Source organism: Oncorhynchus kisutch, linkage group LG8 (genome assembly GCF_002021735.2).
Source record: "Oncorhynchus kisutch isolate 150728-3 linkage group LG8, Okis_V2, whole genome shotgun sequence".
Lineage (NCBI taxonomy): Eukaryota > Metazoa > Chordata > Actinopteri > Salmoniformes > Salmonidae > Oncorhynchus > Oncorhynchus kisutch.
This window is the reverse complement of record NC_034181.2, coordinates 53499627-53514449: the sequence shown is the minus strand read 5'-3', so window position 1 is coordinate 53514449 and position 14823 is coordinate 53499627. Positions and strand designations below refer to the sequence as shown.

General features: G+C 41.8%; 1 protein-coding gene across 1 annotated transcript in view; it reads left to right on the top strand.

Moving 5' to 3' along the window:
* LOC109895302 (sodium- and chloride-dependent glycine transporter 2-like) overlaps window positions 1-14142 on the top strand; it is a 45753-nt gene extending 31611 nt beyond the window's left edge. Inside the window, exons 11-14 of the mRNA XM_031830547.1 lie at window positions 3740-3839; window positions 5320-5420; window positions 9422-9589; window positions 10515-14142. Coding sequence (XP_031686407.1) covers window positions 3740-3839; window positions 5320-5420; window positions 9422-9589; window positions 10515-10670 — 525 coding nt within the window. The 3' untranslated portion in view covers window positions 10671-14142. The remainder of the gene's footprint in view (window positions 1-3739; window positions 3840-5319; window positions 5421-9421; window positions 9590-10514) is intronic.
* Window positions 14143-14823: the final 681 nt, after the last annotated feature.

Genomic DNA, 14823 nt, shown 5'->3' with positions numbered 1-14823 from the left:
TTGTTTCTTAATTATTATTTTATTTTAACAAAGATTTCTTGATGGCTTATGTCTTCACACCACAGAGTTAATACTTGGTGGAGGCACCTTTGGCAACAAAGGTTGTTATATTGCTGTCCTTCAATGATTCCTAACCGAATGTATTGACTTTGAGCAATTCTTAGAAAGATAATGGATATACAGTGCATTCGGAAAGTATTAAAAAACGTTTCAGCCTTATTCTAAAATTGATGAAATTGTTTTTTTCCCTCATCAATCTACACACAATATGACAAAGCAAACTTTTTTTTAAAAAGAAGTATTCAAAGCGTTTACTCAGTATTTTGTTGAAGCACCTTTGGCAGCAATTACAGCCTCGAGTCTTCTTGGGTATGACGCTACAAGCTTGGCACACCTGATCCTATCGAGCTCTGTCAGGTTTGATGCGGAGCGTTGCTGCACAGCTATTTTCAGGTCTCTCCAGATATGTTCGATCGGGTTCAAGTCCGGGCTCTGGCTGGGCCTCTGAAAGACATTCAGAGACTTGTCCCGAAGCCAGTCCTGCTTTGCTTTGGCTGTGTGCTAAGGGTCGTTGTCCTGTTAGAAGGTGAACCGTTGGCCCATTCTAAGGTCCTGAGCGCTCTGGAGCAGGTTTTATCAATGATCTCTCTTTTCTTTGCTCCGTTCATTTTTCCCTCGATCCTGACTTGTCTCCCAGTCCCTGCCCCTGAAAAACATCCACACAGCATGATGCTGCCACCACCATGCTTCACCGTAGGGATGGTGTCAGGTTTCCTCCAAACGTGATGCTTGGCATTCAGACCAAATGGTTTCATCAGACTAGAGAATCTGGTTTCTTATGGTCTGAGAGTCCTTTAAGTGGCTTTTGGCAAACTCCAAGCAGCCTGTCATCAGTGGCAGTCAGGGCCATTTAAGATGAGGGAAGGCGATTTATTTTTCATGAGCATGGCCTTATTTCTATTGCAGCATGTTGGATGACTGTGATTCATATTCCATTCACCCAGTTAAATGTAACAGTGATAGGTTTAGGCTACTACATGATACTCAAATTGTCCCTATACCCATCATGAGGTTGCTACAACCTAGCCTATGAACGAAAATGTACAACGTAGTCGAGAAAATAATTTGATGTGACAGAGAGTGACACATGAACAGACAGTGGCATTCAATACCGCCTTGCACACTCTTGCCTGCATCGAGCTGATGGTGGGTGTGATCATTAGTCCAACAGTTGCAAACGAGAGTTTCTTTTGGACAGATTCAGGTATGTTTATCCCCGTTTTGTTCTGTTTGCTTCTGTTTAAGAAACATTTTTCAACAGAATCGGCTGAATGAATAATCATGGGTAAATACAGTTCAGTTTCATAGCAGCCACATTGTTTTCCTTCTCGCATCTACGTTGTGTGCTCTCCACCTTTCACCTTTCCCTTTGGTTGTGGACTTCAATGCACAACACATCAGCTGTATGACCAGGCGAAAAAAACTTTCCAAGCCAAACTGCTACACACAGCCTACATCGTTGTCATCATATTAGCTAAAGTAACATCATAGTCAGCATACCTAATATAACTAATCTTTTAGTAAACCCGCTACAATCATGCAGTAACATTTCAGTAAGCAGTTACACCGGCGGAACCCCGATGGCAATAAATTAGTAAAACCAAAAGCTTACCTTGACTTGGAAGAGGTCCAGTGTTGTGTTGGATAGTCATAGCCAGCTAGCTAACATAGCATTCCTCTGTTTGAGCAGGGTGTTTCAGTAGGCTAAAATAGCTCAAGTTAGCTGCTTTTGTTAGCTAAGTAAGTGAAACTGAAAGTGCAAAAACATATCTAAATCTCTCTATTTCTCTCTTACTTCTCCTTCATTTAGGAAGAAATTAATTTGCTGAGAATTGTTCAACTATTGTCTTTCTCTCTCTGAGTCAACTACTCATCACATTTTATGCACTGCAGTGCTAGCTAGCTGTAGCTTATGCTTTCAGTACTAGATTCATTCTCCCATCCTTTGATTAGATGGACAACATGTCCATTCAGTTCATGCTACAAGAGCTCTGATAGGTTGGAGGATGTCCTCCGGAAGTTATAGTCATAATTACTGTGTAAGTCTATGGAAGGGGGTGAGAACCATGAGCCTCCTAGGTTTTGTATTGAAGTCAATGTATTCAGAGGAGGATGGAAGCTAGCTGTCTTCCAGCTACACCATGGTGCTACCTTACAGAGTGCAGTTGAGGCTACTGTAGACCTTCTTTGCAAAATATAGTTTTTTTATCAATTATTTGGTGAAGTGATTATATTTAGTATAGTTTTATCTAAACGTTACATTTTTTAAATGAAATTCACTGAGGAGGATGGTCCTCCCCTTCCTCCTCTGAGGAGCCTCCACTGGCTGTCATGTGCATTTTACTGAGGAGTGGCTTCCGTCTGGAAACTCTACCATAAAGGCCTAATTGGTGGAGTGCTACAACGATGGTTGTCTTTCTGGAAGGTTCTCCCATCTCCACAGAGGAATTCTGTCAGAGTGACCATCGGGTTCTTGGTCACCTCCTTGACTAAGGCCTTTCTTCCCCGATTGCTCAGTTTGGCCTGGCGGCCAGTCTCGGCCAGTTCCAAACCTCTTCCATTTAAGAATGATGGAGGCTACTGTGTTCTTGGGGACCTTCAATGCTGCAGAGACATTTTTTGCTATCCTTCCCCAGATCTGTGCCTCGACACAATCCTGTCTCTGAGCTCTACAGACAATTACTTCGACCTCATGCTTGGTTTTTGCTCTGACATGCACTGTCAACTGTGGTACCTTATATAGACAGGTGTGTGCCATTTCAAATCATGTCCAATCAATTGCATTTACCACAGGTGGACTCCAATCAAGTTGTAGAAGCATCTCGATGATGATCAATGGAAACAGGATGCACCTGAGCTCAATGTGTTTTTGCTTTTTCATTGTGTGATATTGTGTGTAGATTGTTGATAAAACATTTTTTTTAATCCATTTTAGAATAAGGCTGGTAACTTAACAAAATATGGAAAAAGTCAAGGGGTCTGAATACTTTCCGAATGCACTGTATGTTGCCCTAAGAGTTGGTTCAATCTTATTCAAAATGATTCACTGTTGTTATTGCTGCCAAAGCCGCATCCACCAAGGGGGTGTGAAGACATACGCAATCAAGACATGTTTTTAAAAATGCATTATTAGCTGAGAAGATGTTTTATCATTTGGAGAATGCTAGAATATATGGAGCAGGTTGCGTAGCTAGGTAAGTTGGATAAAAATTATAATTTAATTTTAGGGCAGAAGAAGGTGAAAACTGCAAGGGGTGTGTAAACTTTGACGAGGCACTGTATGTGTGGCCACACACACACACATTGTATTTTAAACTAGGTAAGTCAGTTAAGAACAAATTCTTATTTTCAATGACGGCCTACAAGCAGTGGGTTAACTGCCTTGTTCAGGGCAGAACGACAGATTTTTACCTTGTCAGCTTGGGGACTCGATCTTGCAACCTTTTGGTTACAAGTCCAATGCTCTAACCTCTAGGCTACCTGCCGCCTCATTCTTGATGATGCGTCCCAAATATCACCCGATTCCCTATATAATGCAGTATTGCACTATTTAACGGATAGGGTGCTATTTCGGATGCACCTGAGAGATCCCCCCCCCCACCCATCACTGGATCTGCATCACTGGCTTACGTTGTGTGTGTATGTGTGTGTGTACGATTCGTGCGTGTGTGTTTAACAGAATGGGATGTACATGCTCCAGTTGGTGGACACGTATGCTGCCTCTTACTCTCTGGTCATCATTGCCATCTGTGAGCTAATCGGAATCTCCTACTTCTATGGTGAGTAGTGGAATAATTATAAGTACATTACTTTTGACCTTTTGTTTACCTGACCATAATAAACTTGCTCTCTGGTAGCTCCAGTTGAAGTTGCTCTTCGGTGCAGATCTACGATCAGCTTACCCTCCCTAAATCCTAACTGTGGTCCTGTGTGGCTCAGTTGGTATAGCATGGCACTTGCAACGCCAAGTGATGTGGGTTTGATTCCTGCTGGGGCCACCCATACGAAAAATGGATGCACTCATGACTACTGTCGCTTTAGATAAAAGTGTCTGCTAAATGGCATAAATTATTATTTTTATAAACATTGGGAAAAATATTGCAAAACTTCAGATCGTTGTCTCTGCAAATTCATTCCACTCTTACCTCACTTTATCAACATCAGAATCAGATAAGCCTCAAAGCCATTCATCAATATTGATTGCCATTTTGTCTTGGCTAAACAACATAAACACAGAAAGCACATGTACAAGAATGAAACAGGACTTATAGTGTGTGGTGCTTAGGTTGTTAAACCATGGTGGCTGTTTGCAATTCAAATGAGGGAGGTGTTAATAAACAATGGATGTTGTAGTGTATTTATCTGCAAATAAACACGTCTCCATTATCACAGACCTGATACCTGATTTTTAGTTATATGGTCTATGAAAAAACAGGATTCATGAGTAGGTCTCGAGCTGGGTTTTCTATGGTGAAAATGTACAGTGTTTTTACCCACTATCCATTTCACATATAAAATAAGACTGTCAAAAAAGAGAGAGAAAAAAATACAGGTTTTGTCTCAGTGTAAATTGGCAATAAGAGGCTCCAGACCCGGTGCCTAGGTTGCCCTTAAGCACAGATCTAGGTTCAACTTAAGCTTTAAATCCTTTATTCCTTTAAATCTGTTATGAGTAAAAACACCAAACAGACCTTAGATCAGTGTCTAGGGCCAACTTTATCCCTCTCTGACAGGGGGCTTGAGCACTTCTCATTCTGACCACTAGATGTCTTTGTTACCATTCTAGTGGACCATGATCAGGTCTGAAGCAGACCTGTACATACTGTTCTCCAATCAGTCACAGCATCAGCAGAGGTGGTTCCAGTGAAATTATTGTGTTGCTTGTGACTCGCGTCTCGCCAAGTTTGTCGGTCAATACACTGACAACAATTTTGACAATTGTCAAGCCACATTGTTTTGGAGGATAATACATGTCCCAGGTTCTCCCTGGGAAGGGATGTGCCTTGTAGGGGGCCTGTGTGGAGCTCTCTTGTCTGGAGCTCTGGGTGAAACTGGTTCACTCTCTGGGCACGTCCCAAATGGCACCCTATTCCCTATATAGTGCACTACTTTTGACCAGATGCTTATACAGATAGGGAATAGGGTGCCATTTTGGATGGAGGTTCTGTGTGTCAGATTGACTCTACTCCCCTCAACCCCTCAATCGAGCATTCAATTTAACTGACTCTCCCTCTTTCCCCTCTATTCCCCTTTTCCTAGGCCTGCAGAGGTTCTGTGAGGACATTGAAATGATGATTGGCTTCCAACCAAACCGCTTCTGGAGAATCTGCTGGGCCTTTGTGACTCCAACCATTCTGACTGTATGTGTTTGTGTCCGATCTATACGGAATAGGTTTTAGATATTCACAGGCGCACTAGCTCGCTCACTCACTCACTCACTCACTCACTCACTCACTCACTCACTCACTCACTCACTCACTCACTCACTCACTCACTCACTCACTCACTCACTCACTCACTCACTCACTCACTCACTCACTCACAGGTACAGACACACAGATGTGTACATACACACATACAAACACAACACACATACTAAAGTGTTTCCCTTTTCACTGCAGCCTTTTCAAATTTAGCGGCCAACATCAATTTACAGAAGCGAGTGTTTTCCAAGAAAGGGAACCAAGCGAAAATAGTTTTCCCCAACTGAAACGGAAATTGTTTTCCTCACTTTTCACCATTATAACAAAGGTTGTTTGTGCTAATCGAAATGCTCCACTCCTATAGCCTACATAATGTTGTCATAACTGTGACAAAACAGATGCAGTGAAGGTTGGTGGCTTGAAAAGTTGAGGAGGTTGGGAGACCCATGGTGTAGGCACGTACTTCATAGAGACGACAAAGCGTGTTTAAACTATCGTCAAAGACGAATTATTTTAACCTAAAACTTTTAATAAAGACATTTGTAGTAAAATATTATGGGGAATGGGAATGAGAGGGCTACTTGAACAGTGTTTGGAAGGGATCACAGCAGTGATTGAATCAGGGTATGAGGCATGAGTTGAGGTGTTCAGAGGCTTCAGTGCAGGACAGGCTCATCATGGATGCATGTTGGAGAAGAGCTCAACTCATCCACTGAGGGCAGGACAGGATTTGACTGGGAAAACAAAAAAACAAAAGCATAACACATTTAGACAAAAGAGCTAAGAATGAGTTAGTCCAAGCAGGGAGTAAAATCATTCTACAATGGTATTTATCCAAACATGAGGGCTACTTACACAGTGTTGGGAAGGGATCACAGCAGTTATAAAATTAGGATATGGGGCCAAAACAATCCCTGGTGCACAGAGTTTTTACTTATCTGGTAACTTAACCTAGCCAGCCCAACTTGGAATATCAAAATTGATCACATTCAGATTTTCTCTTGACACCAAAACATTGACTATAACATAGTATACATAACGTTACCAATTTGTTTGCCCTGAACAGATAGACAAGGTTCACAGGCTGTATGCACTTGCTTTTTAAAAATGAGCCTACTGAAAAATCATCTTGTTTTTCCTAGGCTGCAGCAACATTTATATAAAGAGTTTTTGCTTGTGTCTGTCGGGAGTTATGTGTTATCACGTTTGCTAATTAAATACCGGAGGATGATGCGATGGAAGTTTATTCAGACAGAAGAAATTCCCATATGCTCAGCAAATAAAGCAATGTAACATGCAATTATCTCTGCAAGCTCCTTGTAGTTGCCCTTTTTAGTGGAACTTTAGTGGAAATCCACTATATTGTTGTTAGCGTTAGTCATTCTGGTGGAGAAAACTGCACTCTGGTAGCTAACTATTTGCTATTGAAATTAGCAATGCAAATGTAAATACATTACAGTCGTGGCCATAAGTTTTGAGAATGACACAAATATTAATGTTCACAAAGTCTGCTGCCTCAGTTTGTATGATGGCAATTTGCATATACTCCAGAATGTTATGAAGAGTTATCAGATGAATTGCAATTAATTTCAAAGTTCCTATTTGCCATGCAAATGAACTGAATCCCCCAAAAACATTTCCACTGCATTTCAGCCCCGCCACAAAAGGACCAGCTGACATCATGTCAGTGATTCTCTCATTAACACAGGTGTGAGTGTTGACGAGGACAAGGCTGGAGGTCACCCTGTCATGCTGATTGAGTTCGAATAACAGACTGGAAGCTTCAAAAGGAGGGTGGTGCTTGGAATCATTGTTCTTCCTCTGTCAACCATGGTTACCTGCAAGGAAACACGTGTTGTCATCATTGCTTTGCACAAAAAGGGCTTCACAGGCAAGGATATTGCTGCCAGTAAGATTGCACCTAAATCAACCATTTATCGGATCATCAAGAACTTCAAGGAGAGCGGATCAAATATTGTGAAAAAGGCTTCAGGGCGCCCAAGAAAGTCCAGCAAGCGCCAGGACCGTCTCCTAAAGTTGATTCAGCTGCGGGATCGGGGCACCACCAGTACAGAGCTTTCTCAGGAATGGCAGCAGGCAGGTGTGAGTGCATTTGCACGCACAGTGAGGTGAAGACTTTTGGAGGATGGCCTGGTGTCAAGAAGGGCAGCAAAGAAGCCACTTCTCTCCAGGAAAAACATCAGGGACAAACTGATATTCTGCAAAAGGTACAGGGATTGGACTGCTGAGGACTGGGGTAAAGTAAAACATTTTTTCGATCGTTTGGGGCATCGTTTGCATTGACACATTCATTTTCTGTTTTCTAAATTAAAATCTTCTGCTGATGGAGCTCATGATCTGGGCCTCTCTGAGCAGGATCTGTCTGAGCTTACTTGTGTGTAAAGATGGTGCATCTACCACCCCACTATCAGACCACTTTTGATCTGAAATCACCATCTCATTTTACCAGATTAAAAGAGTTTGAGCTAGTAATGTATCAATATTCATCTTAAAAAATTAGCAATGACATAGCCAATGAATAAATAGCACCATTTTAGATTTCACCCCTGTCTCAAAATTTCATAATTTAGACCATTTTACAGAGTGCTTCTCCTCCCACTTCGACCATGTAGTGATTCCTGTCTTAGTTATGAAATGATCAACTTGACCCGGTATATATCTAAATACTGGTTGTTTAAAGCACAACTACTACAACTATTTATTTATTTTGTAAAAATAAAAATAAAATCCAATGTTAGCCCTGATCAGCAGGTAGGCTATAGCCAGATGAGTTAGGCTACTTTTATTCCGGTAAAACACATTTTTCAACAGCGCCTACCAAATTTGTTGTCACTCGACTAATAAAGCCTTATATTGCACAAGCCATTTCACAAGCATTTGAATGTGCAAGATCAGAAATACGCAGAATAGGCCGGATCGGTTTGGGTTCCTGCGGACCAATGCACTCATATCTTAAACATTTGAACTGGGGCCGTTGCATATTAGTGAATCGCTCAACCAGGTATCCCCTGATACAAGTAAGTATTCGACGTCCATCCATGGCTGAGGACATCAGGAGATAACGTGAAAACCGGCCACTAGGGGCAACAGTGAGCGCTGCTACCTTTTGCTAGGGCGTTGTCGATGGATGGGGGATGAGCAGAAGCCTCTGCCTCGGATTCCGAAGGTTGCAAGTTCGAATTCAGTGATGGGAAGTTGTTTTTGCGATTTTTGTTTTAAGCCTATCCCACAGAGTTAAGATTTTGGAGTGAATGACTAAACTTAACCTTAAACACTTTTAACTTTGACGTTTGTAACAACTTCAACATTTTAAGTTTGAGAAACATGGATGAACGTTTAATTCTGACGTGAGACTATGAGAGGTAGTTGGAATTGCTACATCCCTAATAATATCAGAAAAATGCTCAACTATTACAACCTCAATCTCAATCTATCCAACGATGTCACCAACTCACCAAGCTTCTAAATCACACATAAGTAGTACTAAGTTCATTCTCTGATCCTTTGATTGGATGGACAACAAGTTAGTTCATACTGCAAAAGCTTTGATTGGTTGCAGGACATCCTCTGGAAGTCGCCATAATTACCCTTTCTTTAGGTCTATGGATGGGGCTGAGGAGCCTCCTAGGTTTTGTATTAAAGTAAATGTAACCAGAGGAGGGATGATGGCCCATGTTGACTCCAAGGCTTCCCACAGTTGTGTCAAGTTTGCTGGATGTCCTTTGGGTGCTGGACCATTCTTGTTTTTGATCACCCTCTTTCTTCCACCTCCTCCTTCACTTCCTCAGCTCACTAATTCACTCTCTTCAGTCCTCCTCCGCCTCATTCACTTCTCAATCTCCCCTCCACTCCTTCTTGATTCTACTCTCTTTCCTAACCCTCCTCTCCTCTCCTTTTTCTCCTCTCTCTCCTTGCAGGGTATCCTGGGGCTGAGTCTGTACCAGTGGAAGGTGATGACCTATGAGGACTACACCTACCCCCCCTGGTCCATGGTGATGGGCTGGCTGATGGTGGTGTGTTCTGTCATCTGGATCCCAATCATGTTTGTCATCAAAATGTACTTGGCCCCAGGCAGCTTCATGGAGGTATGTATGGGACACAATACCACACACATGCACACATGTACTGTAAGCCTGTTTGAATGTCCCATAAATACACTTCAGACCTATGCGGATCTGCTACTTTTTCTTTATTTTCCTGGATAGTCACCCATTTAAATGTCCTGGGGTAAAGAAATGGTTTTTTGAACTGTAAATACTTACGTGTTTTTAGCAGATGTAAGCAACATTTACATTTTGTCTGTAGCTTACAGAAGTTTTTTTGTGGTATTTAATACACGTCTCAGTTTGATATTGCCTGTTCTGTTGACAACTCTGAGGTTTGTATCTTTGGGGTTCTACTGTAGTATAATAATATTTCTTTGCACATTTCACACAGGTTACATAAACAAACGGTCCACACTATCCCTCTGCAATATGACCTCCCTGTCTCCCTATGGGCCCTTGTCAAAAGTAGTGCACTAAATAGGGAATAGGGTGGCATTTGGCATGCACACAGAAGTGTTTGATGTCAGCGATACATTTTCTAATGTGCAGTAAAGTGAAATATCAGCCCTGGTCCACTGATAACTGGTGGCGGATCGGCACAGGACACACAGACACTTAGCAGTCCCATGCTGTGCTTGTTGAAGTTCCCTACATCACACATTAATCAAAGTGTTTGAGCTGTGTGTGCGTGCATGTGTACGCAACTGTACTCACATACAGTAAGTCTGAGCAAAATCTCCTGTATGTTCAATCATTATTTTCTATAAAGGTTTGATGCGTTTAGACATTTCAGTGTTACGAACAACTGCCATTCCCAACATTTTCATATCTCTCAGCACGGTCCTAGTGTAATTTCTTCCACCCAACTCTACCCTTGACCTTCCGCAACTTCATTGATTCTATTATGTTATATTTTGAAACAAGTGTGTGACTCCACCCCCCCCACCCCCGCTCCCCTCCACAGCGTCTGAAGCTGGTGTGCTCCCCTCAGCCCGACTGGGGTCCCTTCCTGGCAAAGCACAGAGGGGAGCGCTACAAGAACATGATGGATCCCCATGGATCCAACTCCCTGGGCCTCAAACTGCCCCCGAAAGATTTCCAGCTGGGCACCTACCAGTAGCAGCCTCCACTACTACCACCACCACCACATTAGCAGGGGCACCGGGGGAGAGAGAGAGCAGCAGCCTACCACTGCCCTCTCCTCCACCTATTCCTTCTCTTTTGCCTATTCTCCACTTCACTTCATCTCTCCTTTCCTTCCTCTTTCCATTCAATGTGGGTGCGAGAAAAGCAAGCCAACACATCCTCCACTTTATTTCCCGGTTCTGCTGTCCACCTCTCCTGCTCCCTTCTTCTTTCTCCTCCACTCTATAGCAAAGTGGGGCTGCCCTCCTCTCCAACATTGCTTTCTCTGGCAGGCACCCATACCATACCCTGCCCTTTCTCTCCCTAACCCCTGACCTGAGAATGGTCTGTCCTCTGCCTCCTGCCCATGCACAGCCATTACTCCAGAACCCTTTCTTTCTGAGGGGATCTCTATTCCAAAAGAAAAATGTGTACTGTGTCACAATGTTGCAATGGCAATATTCGACTGCACATGGCAAAAAAAATATAATCAAATTGTATGTGTCACATGCTTCATAGACAACAGGTGTAGACTAACAGTGAAATGCTTACGGGTCCTTTTCCAACAATGCAGAATTAAAGATAAAAAAATGTTATAGAAATAGTGACAAGGAATAAATACACAGGGATTAACGTATAACAGTAACGAGATAAAGTAAAATGGCTATGGAGGAACTGTACCAAGTCGATGGGTACGAGGTAATTGAGGTAGATTTGTATATATAGGTAGGGGTAAAGTGACTGTGGCATCAGTATGCATGTGTGCGTGTGTTATGTGTGTGTGTGTGCATATGTAGTGTGTGTGTGTTTGTGTGTTGGGGTGCCAGTGTAAGTATGTGTGAGTGTGGGTAGAGTCCAGTGTGTGTGCATAGCCAGTGCAAGAGTCACTGCAAGAGAGTTAGTGCAAAAAAGGGTCAATGCAGATAGTCCGGGTAGCCATTTAGCAGTCTTGTTCATCAGTCTTATGGCTCGGGGGTAGAAGCTGTTCAGAGTCTTGTTGATTCCAGACGGTAACAGTGCACTGTTACTGCTTTCCGTGTGGAAGCAGAGAGAACAGTCTATGGCTTGTGTAAAGTCTTTGACAATTTTGTTATCCTTCCACTGACACCGCCTGGTGCAATGGTCCTGGATGGCAGAGAGCTCGGCCCCAGTGAAGTACTGGGCAGTACTCACCACCCTCTGTAGCGCCTTGGGGTCGGGCGCCTTGCAGATGCCGTACCAAGCAGTGAAGCAGCCAGTCGAGGTGCAGCTGTGGAACTTTTTGAGGATCTGAGAGCCCATGCCAAATCTTCTCAGCCTCCTGATGGGGAAGAGGCATTGTCGTGCCCTCTTCACAACTGTGTGGGTGTTTGTGGACCATGTTAATTCCTTAGTGATGTGTACACAGAGGAACTTGAAGCTCTCGAAATCTCCACTACATCTGGACTACTCCTTATGGAGGTGTGTGTGTGTGCATGTGCGTGTGTGTGTGTGTGATTGTTTTATTCTTCTATCTTTGTGTATAGTGATAATGAAAACTTCTCCACAAACAAAAAGGCACAAAAAATACAATTGACAGACTGAGAAACATTGGTATTCATCAGACTCTGACCTATGGCACATTATGATATATATAATTTTTGGGCTTTTATAAAATAGGCAATACATGTAAATTAAACTAACTGCCTAGAAATTATGCAGTGTGTACTGACATATATATATATATATATATATATAGTACCCATCAAAAGTTTGGACACACCTACTTACTGAAGGGTTTTTCTTTATTTTTAAATTGGGTCAAAATCTGTAGAATTGCAGCAAACTTACTCTAAAACTGCAACATTTTCTCTACGCCCCTTTGCAGAATTTGTAGAATTGCAGGAAATGTACTATAAATCAAATTAAGTTATCCCCATCATCAACATCGGGGCCACTAAAATGTTTTGCCCTTGAGGTGGGGGTCCCCCAACAAAAATTCAGCTTAAGGCCCCCCTAAAGACTAGGGATGGTTCTGTTGCGGGTGAAAAAAAGAACAGGTCCAATAATGTGTTTGTTTGACAGCCACTCACTTGAAGGCAAGGATGAATAAACAAGAAGGTCAGGTTTTTTAAATTATTTATGTCTCAGAGTGAACCCTTGTGTGCATCACGACTATGTACACTCCTGTATACACATTATCCATTATCTTCCAATGACAGAGAGAGATAAAGAGAAAATTTTTGCGCTGTGATAGATTGTAACGTTTGCGCTGGGCCAACATCTAACAATTCATGTAGGGGCGGCAGTTAGAGGTTAAGAGTGTTGGGCCAGTAACCGAAAGGTCGCTGCTTCGAATCCCCGGGCTAGGTAAAAATCTGTTGCTGTGCCCTTAAGCAAGGCACTTAACCCGAATTGCTCCTGTAATTCGCTCTGGATAAAAGCGTCTACTAAGTGGCTAAAATGTCAAATGTAAATCTAAGCGCTGCTTGGAATAGCTCTGTCCTTGTGTAGCCAATTTGATGCTTTCGTTGAGGACATGGGGATTAGCTTTCTGTTTTCAACAGGATTGAACAGGAAAATAAACGTTAGAAAGCTAGCTTGTGCTGTTTGTGTTCCTGTGCTTCCGTGTCTATGTATGCTCTCTTCCTTCTGCTTCCTCCTCTCCTCCCTTCTCCCCCTCGCATGTCTCCTTACGTGCTTTTATGTTCCTCAAAGCACTGACAAACCAGGGTTATAGTTTACCCCGGTATTTTCCTTCACAAAGAACAATATAAAATAATAAACTTTCCATTGCTATTCTGCTGTGGGTCAACTTTGGGCAGTAGGTAACCAAAGAGGGAGAACAACTTTTTTTTATCAGAACATAGGGTTCTGAAAAAATACACACAAAAAAAAATAAAAAAATTTGCTATTTGTGTTTAGGAGATTGAGATACTGCCATTCATATCCCACCTAGTGATCCTTAATGTTTGCCAATATGTTACAAAACATCTTCAGGTAACCATTGACCTCTAATAGTAAAATATTGTATGTAACTCAAGACCTATTGTCTGTCTCATATGGTACCGGTATATCCCTATTGTTATGTATGTTGTGTCTTTTTGGCACTTTATTGTGGACCTATGAATGCATAGGTTAAATGTCTAATTACTTGGGTAATGTAATTTATTTCTGTGTGTTCTATGTGAGGTACTGCTGCCTATGGATATAGATATGTGCCTCCAACAGCCCATGCCATCCTTTGGTTTGAAAATAGAGAATAGATATAAATATATGTTTTTAAATTCTGTGACAGATATAAAAAAAATATATATTTAGCATATACAAATATATGTGAAATTAATTATTTATTTTGAAAATCATCAATCATTGAGGCCCTACCTCACATTTTGTATTTATGTATAGAAATGCAGTTGGAGTACAGTATCTTTGCCAATAATAATAATATATCGCTATTATATCATGAAATGTATAACCTATAAATCTATAAATGTTATTGTTTTCAACTTGAAGTGTTGTGTGGCTTTTTTGGGAGACATGACATTCACCAGTATCCAAAAATCATTATGTTTAATTGCTCAAATTCACTTTTATAACTGCCAACATCTGTTGTTTAAATTCCACAGACAAGAACAGCCATGAATTATAATTTGTATTTCAAGTGAAACTATCAATGAAGCTGGCATGCAGATTTCAGTAATGGAACTCTAGCTACCAGCGTTCACCTGCTGCATGTACTGCTGGCCACATGGTGGCGCTATAGACAGTGGACAAGTTTGTATCTCTTTCTCTGTCCTTCCTCTCCACAGCTATCTCTCCAACTTTCACGCTTAAAAATTCTAAATATCTCATTTGAGCGTGACTGTGCCAAGGCATGTAAATAAATACATGATCAAAGGTGAGGAAATTAGGGGCTCTCTTCAATCCGCATCACTGAAGTTAAGCTTTACAGCGTGCTTCATAATTGAAAGGCAATGTTTCCCCTTTAGTAGAGACTGCATTCACGGTAAACCCTGCATATCAGCTCTATCGGAAATGACCGTACCAGAATCTGTAACGCTTCAAGCTTCAGTCAGCAGCAAAGAAGTGACTTGTTTTGAAAATCGGGGAAGCAGAAATGCTGCAGATGTTTTTTTATCCTCAATGTCACTGTTAAAAAATCAGTTTAAGGAGTTGTTTGTATTCAA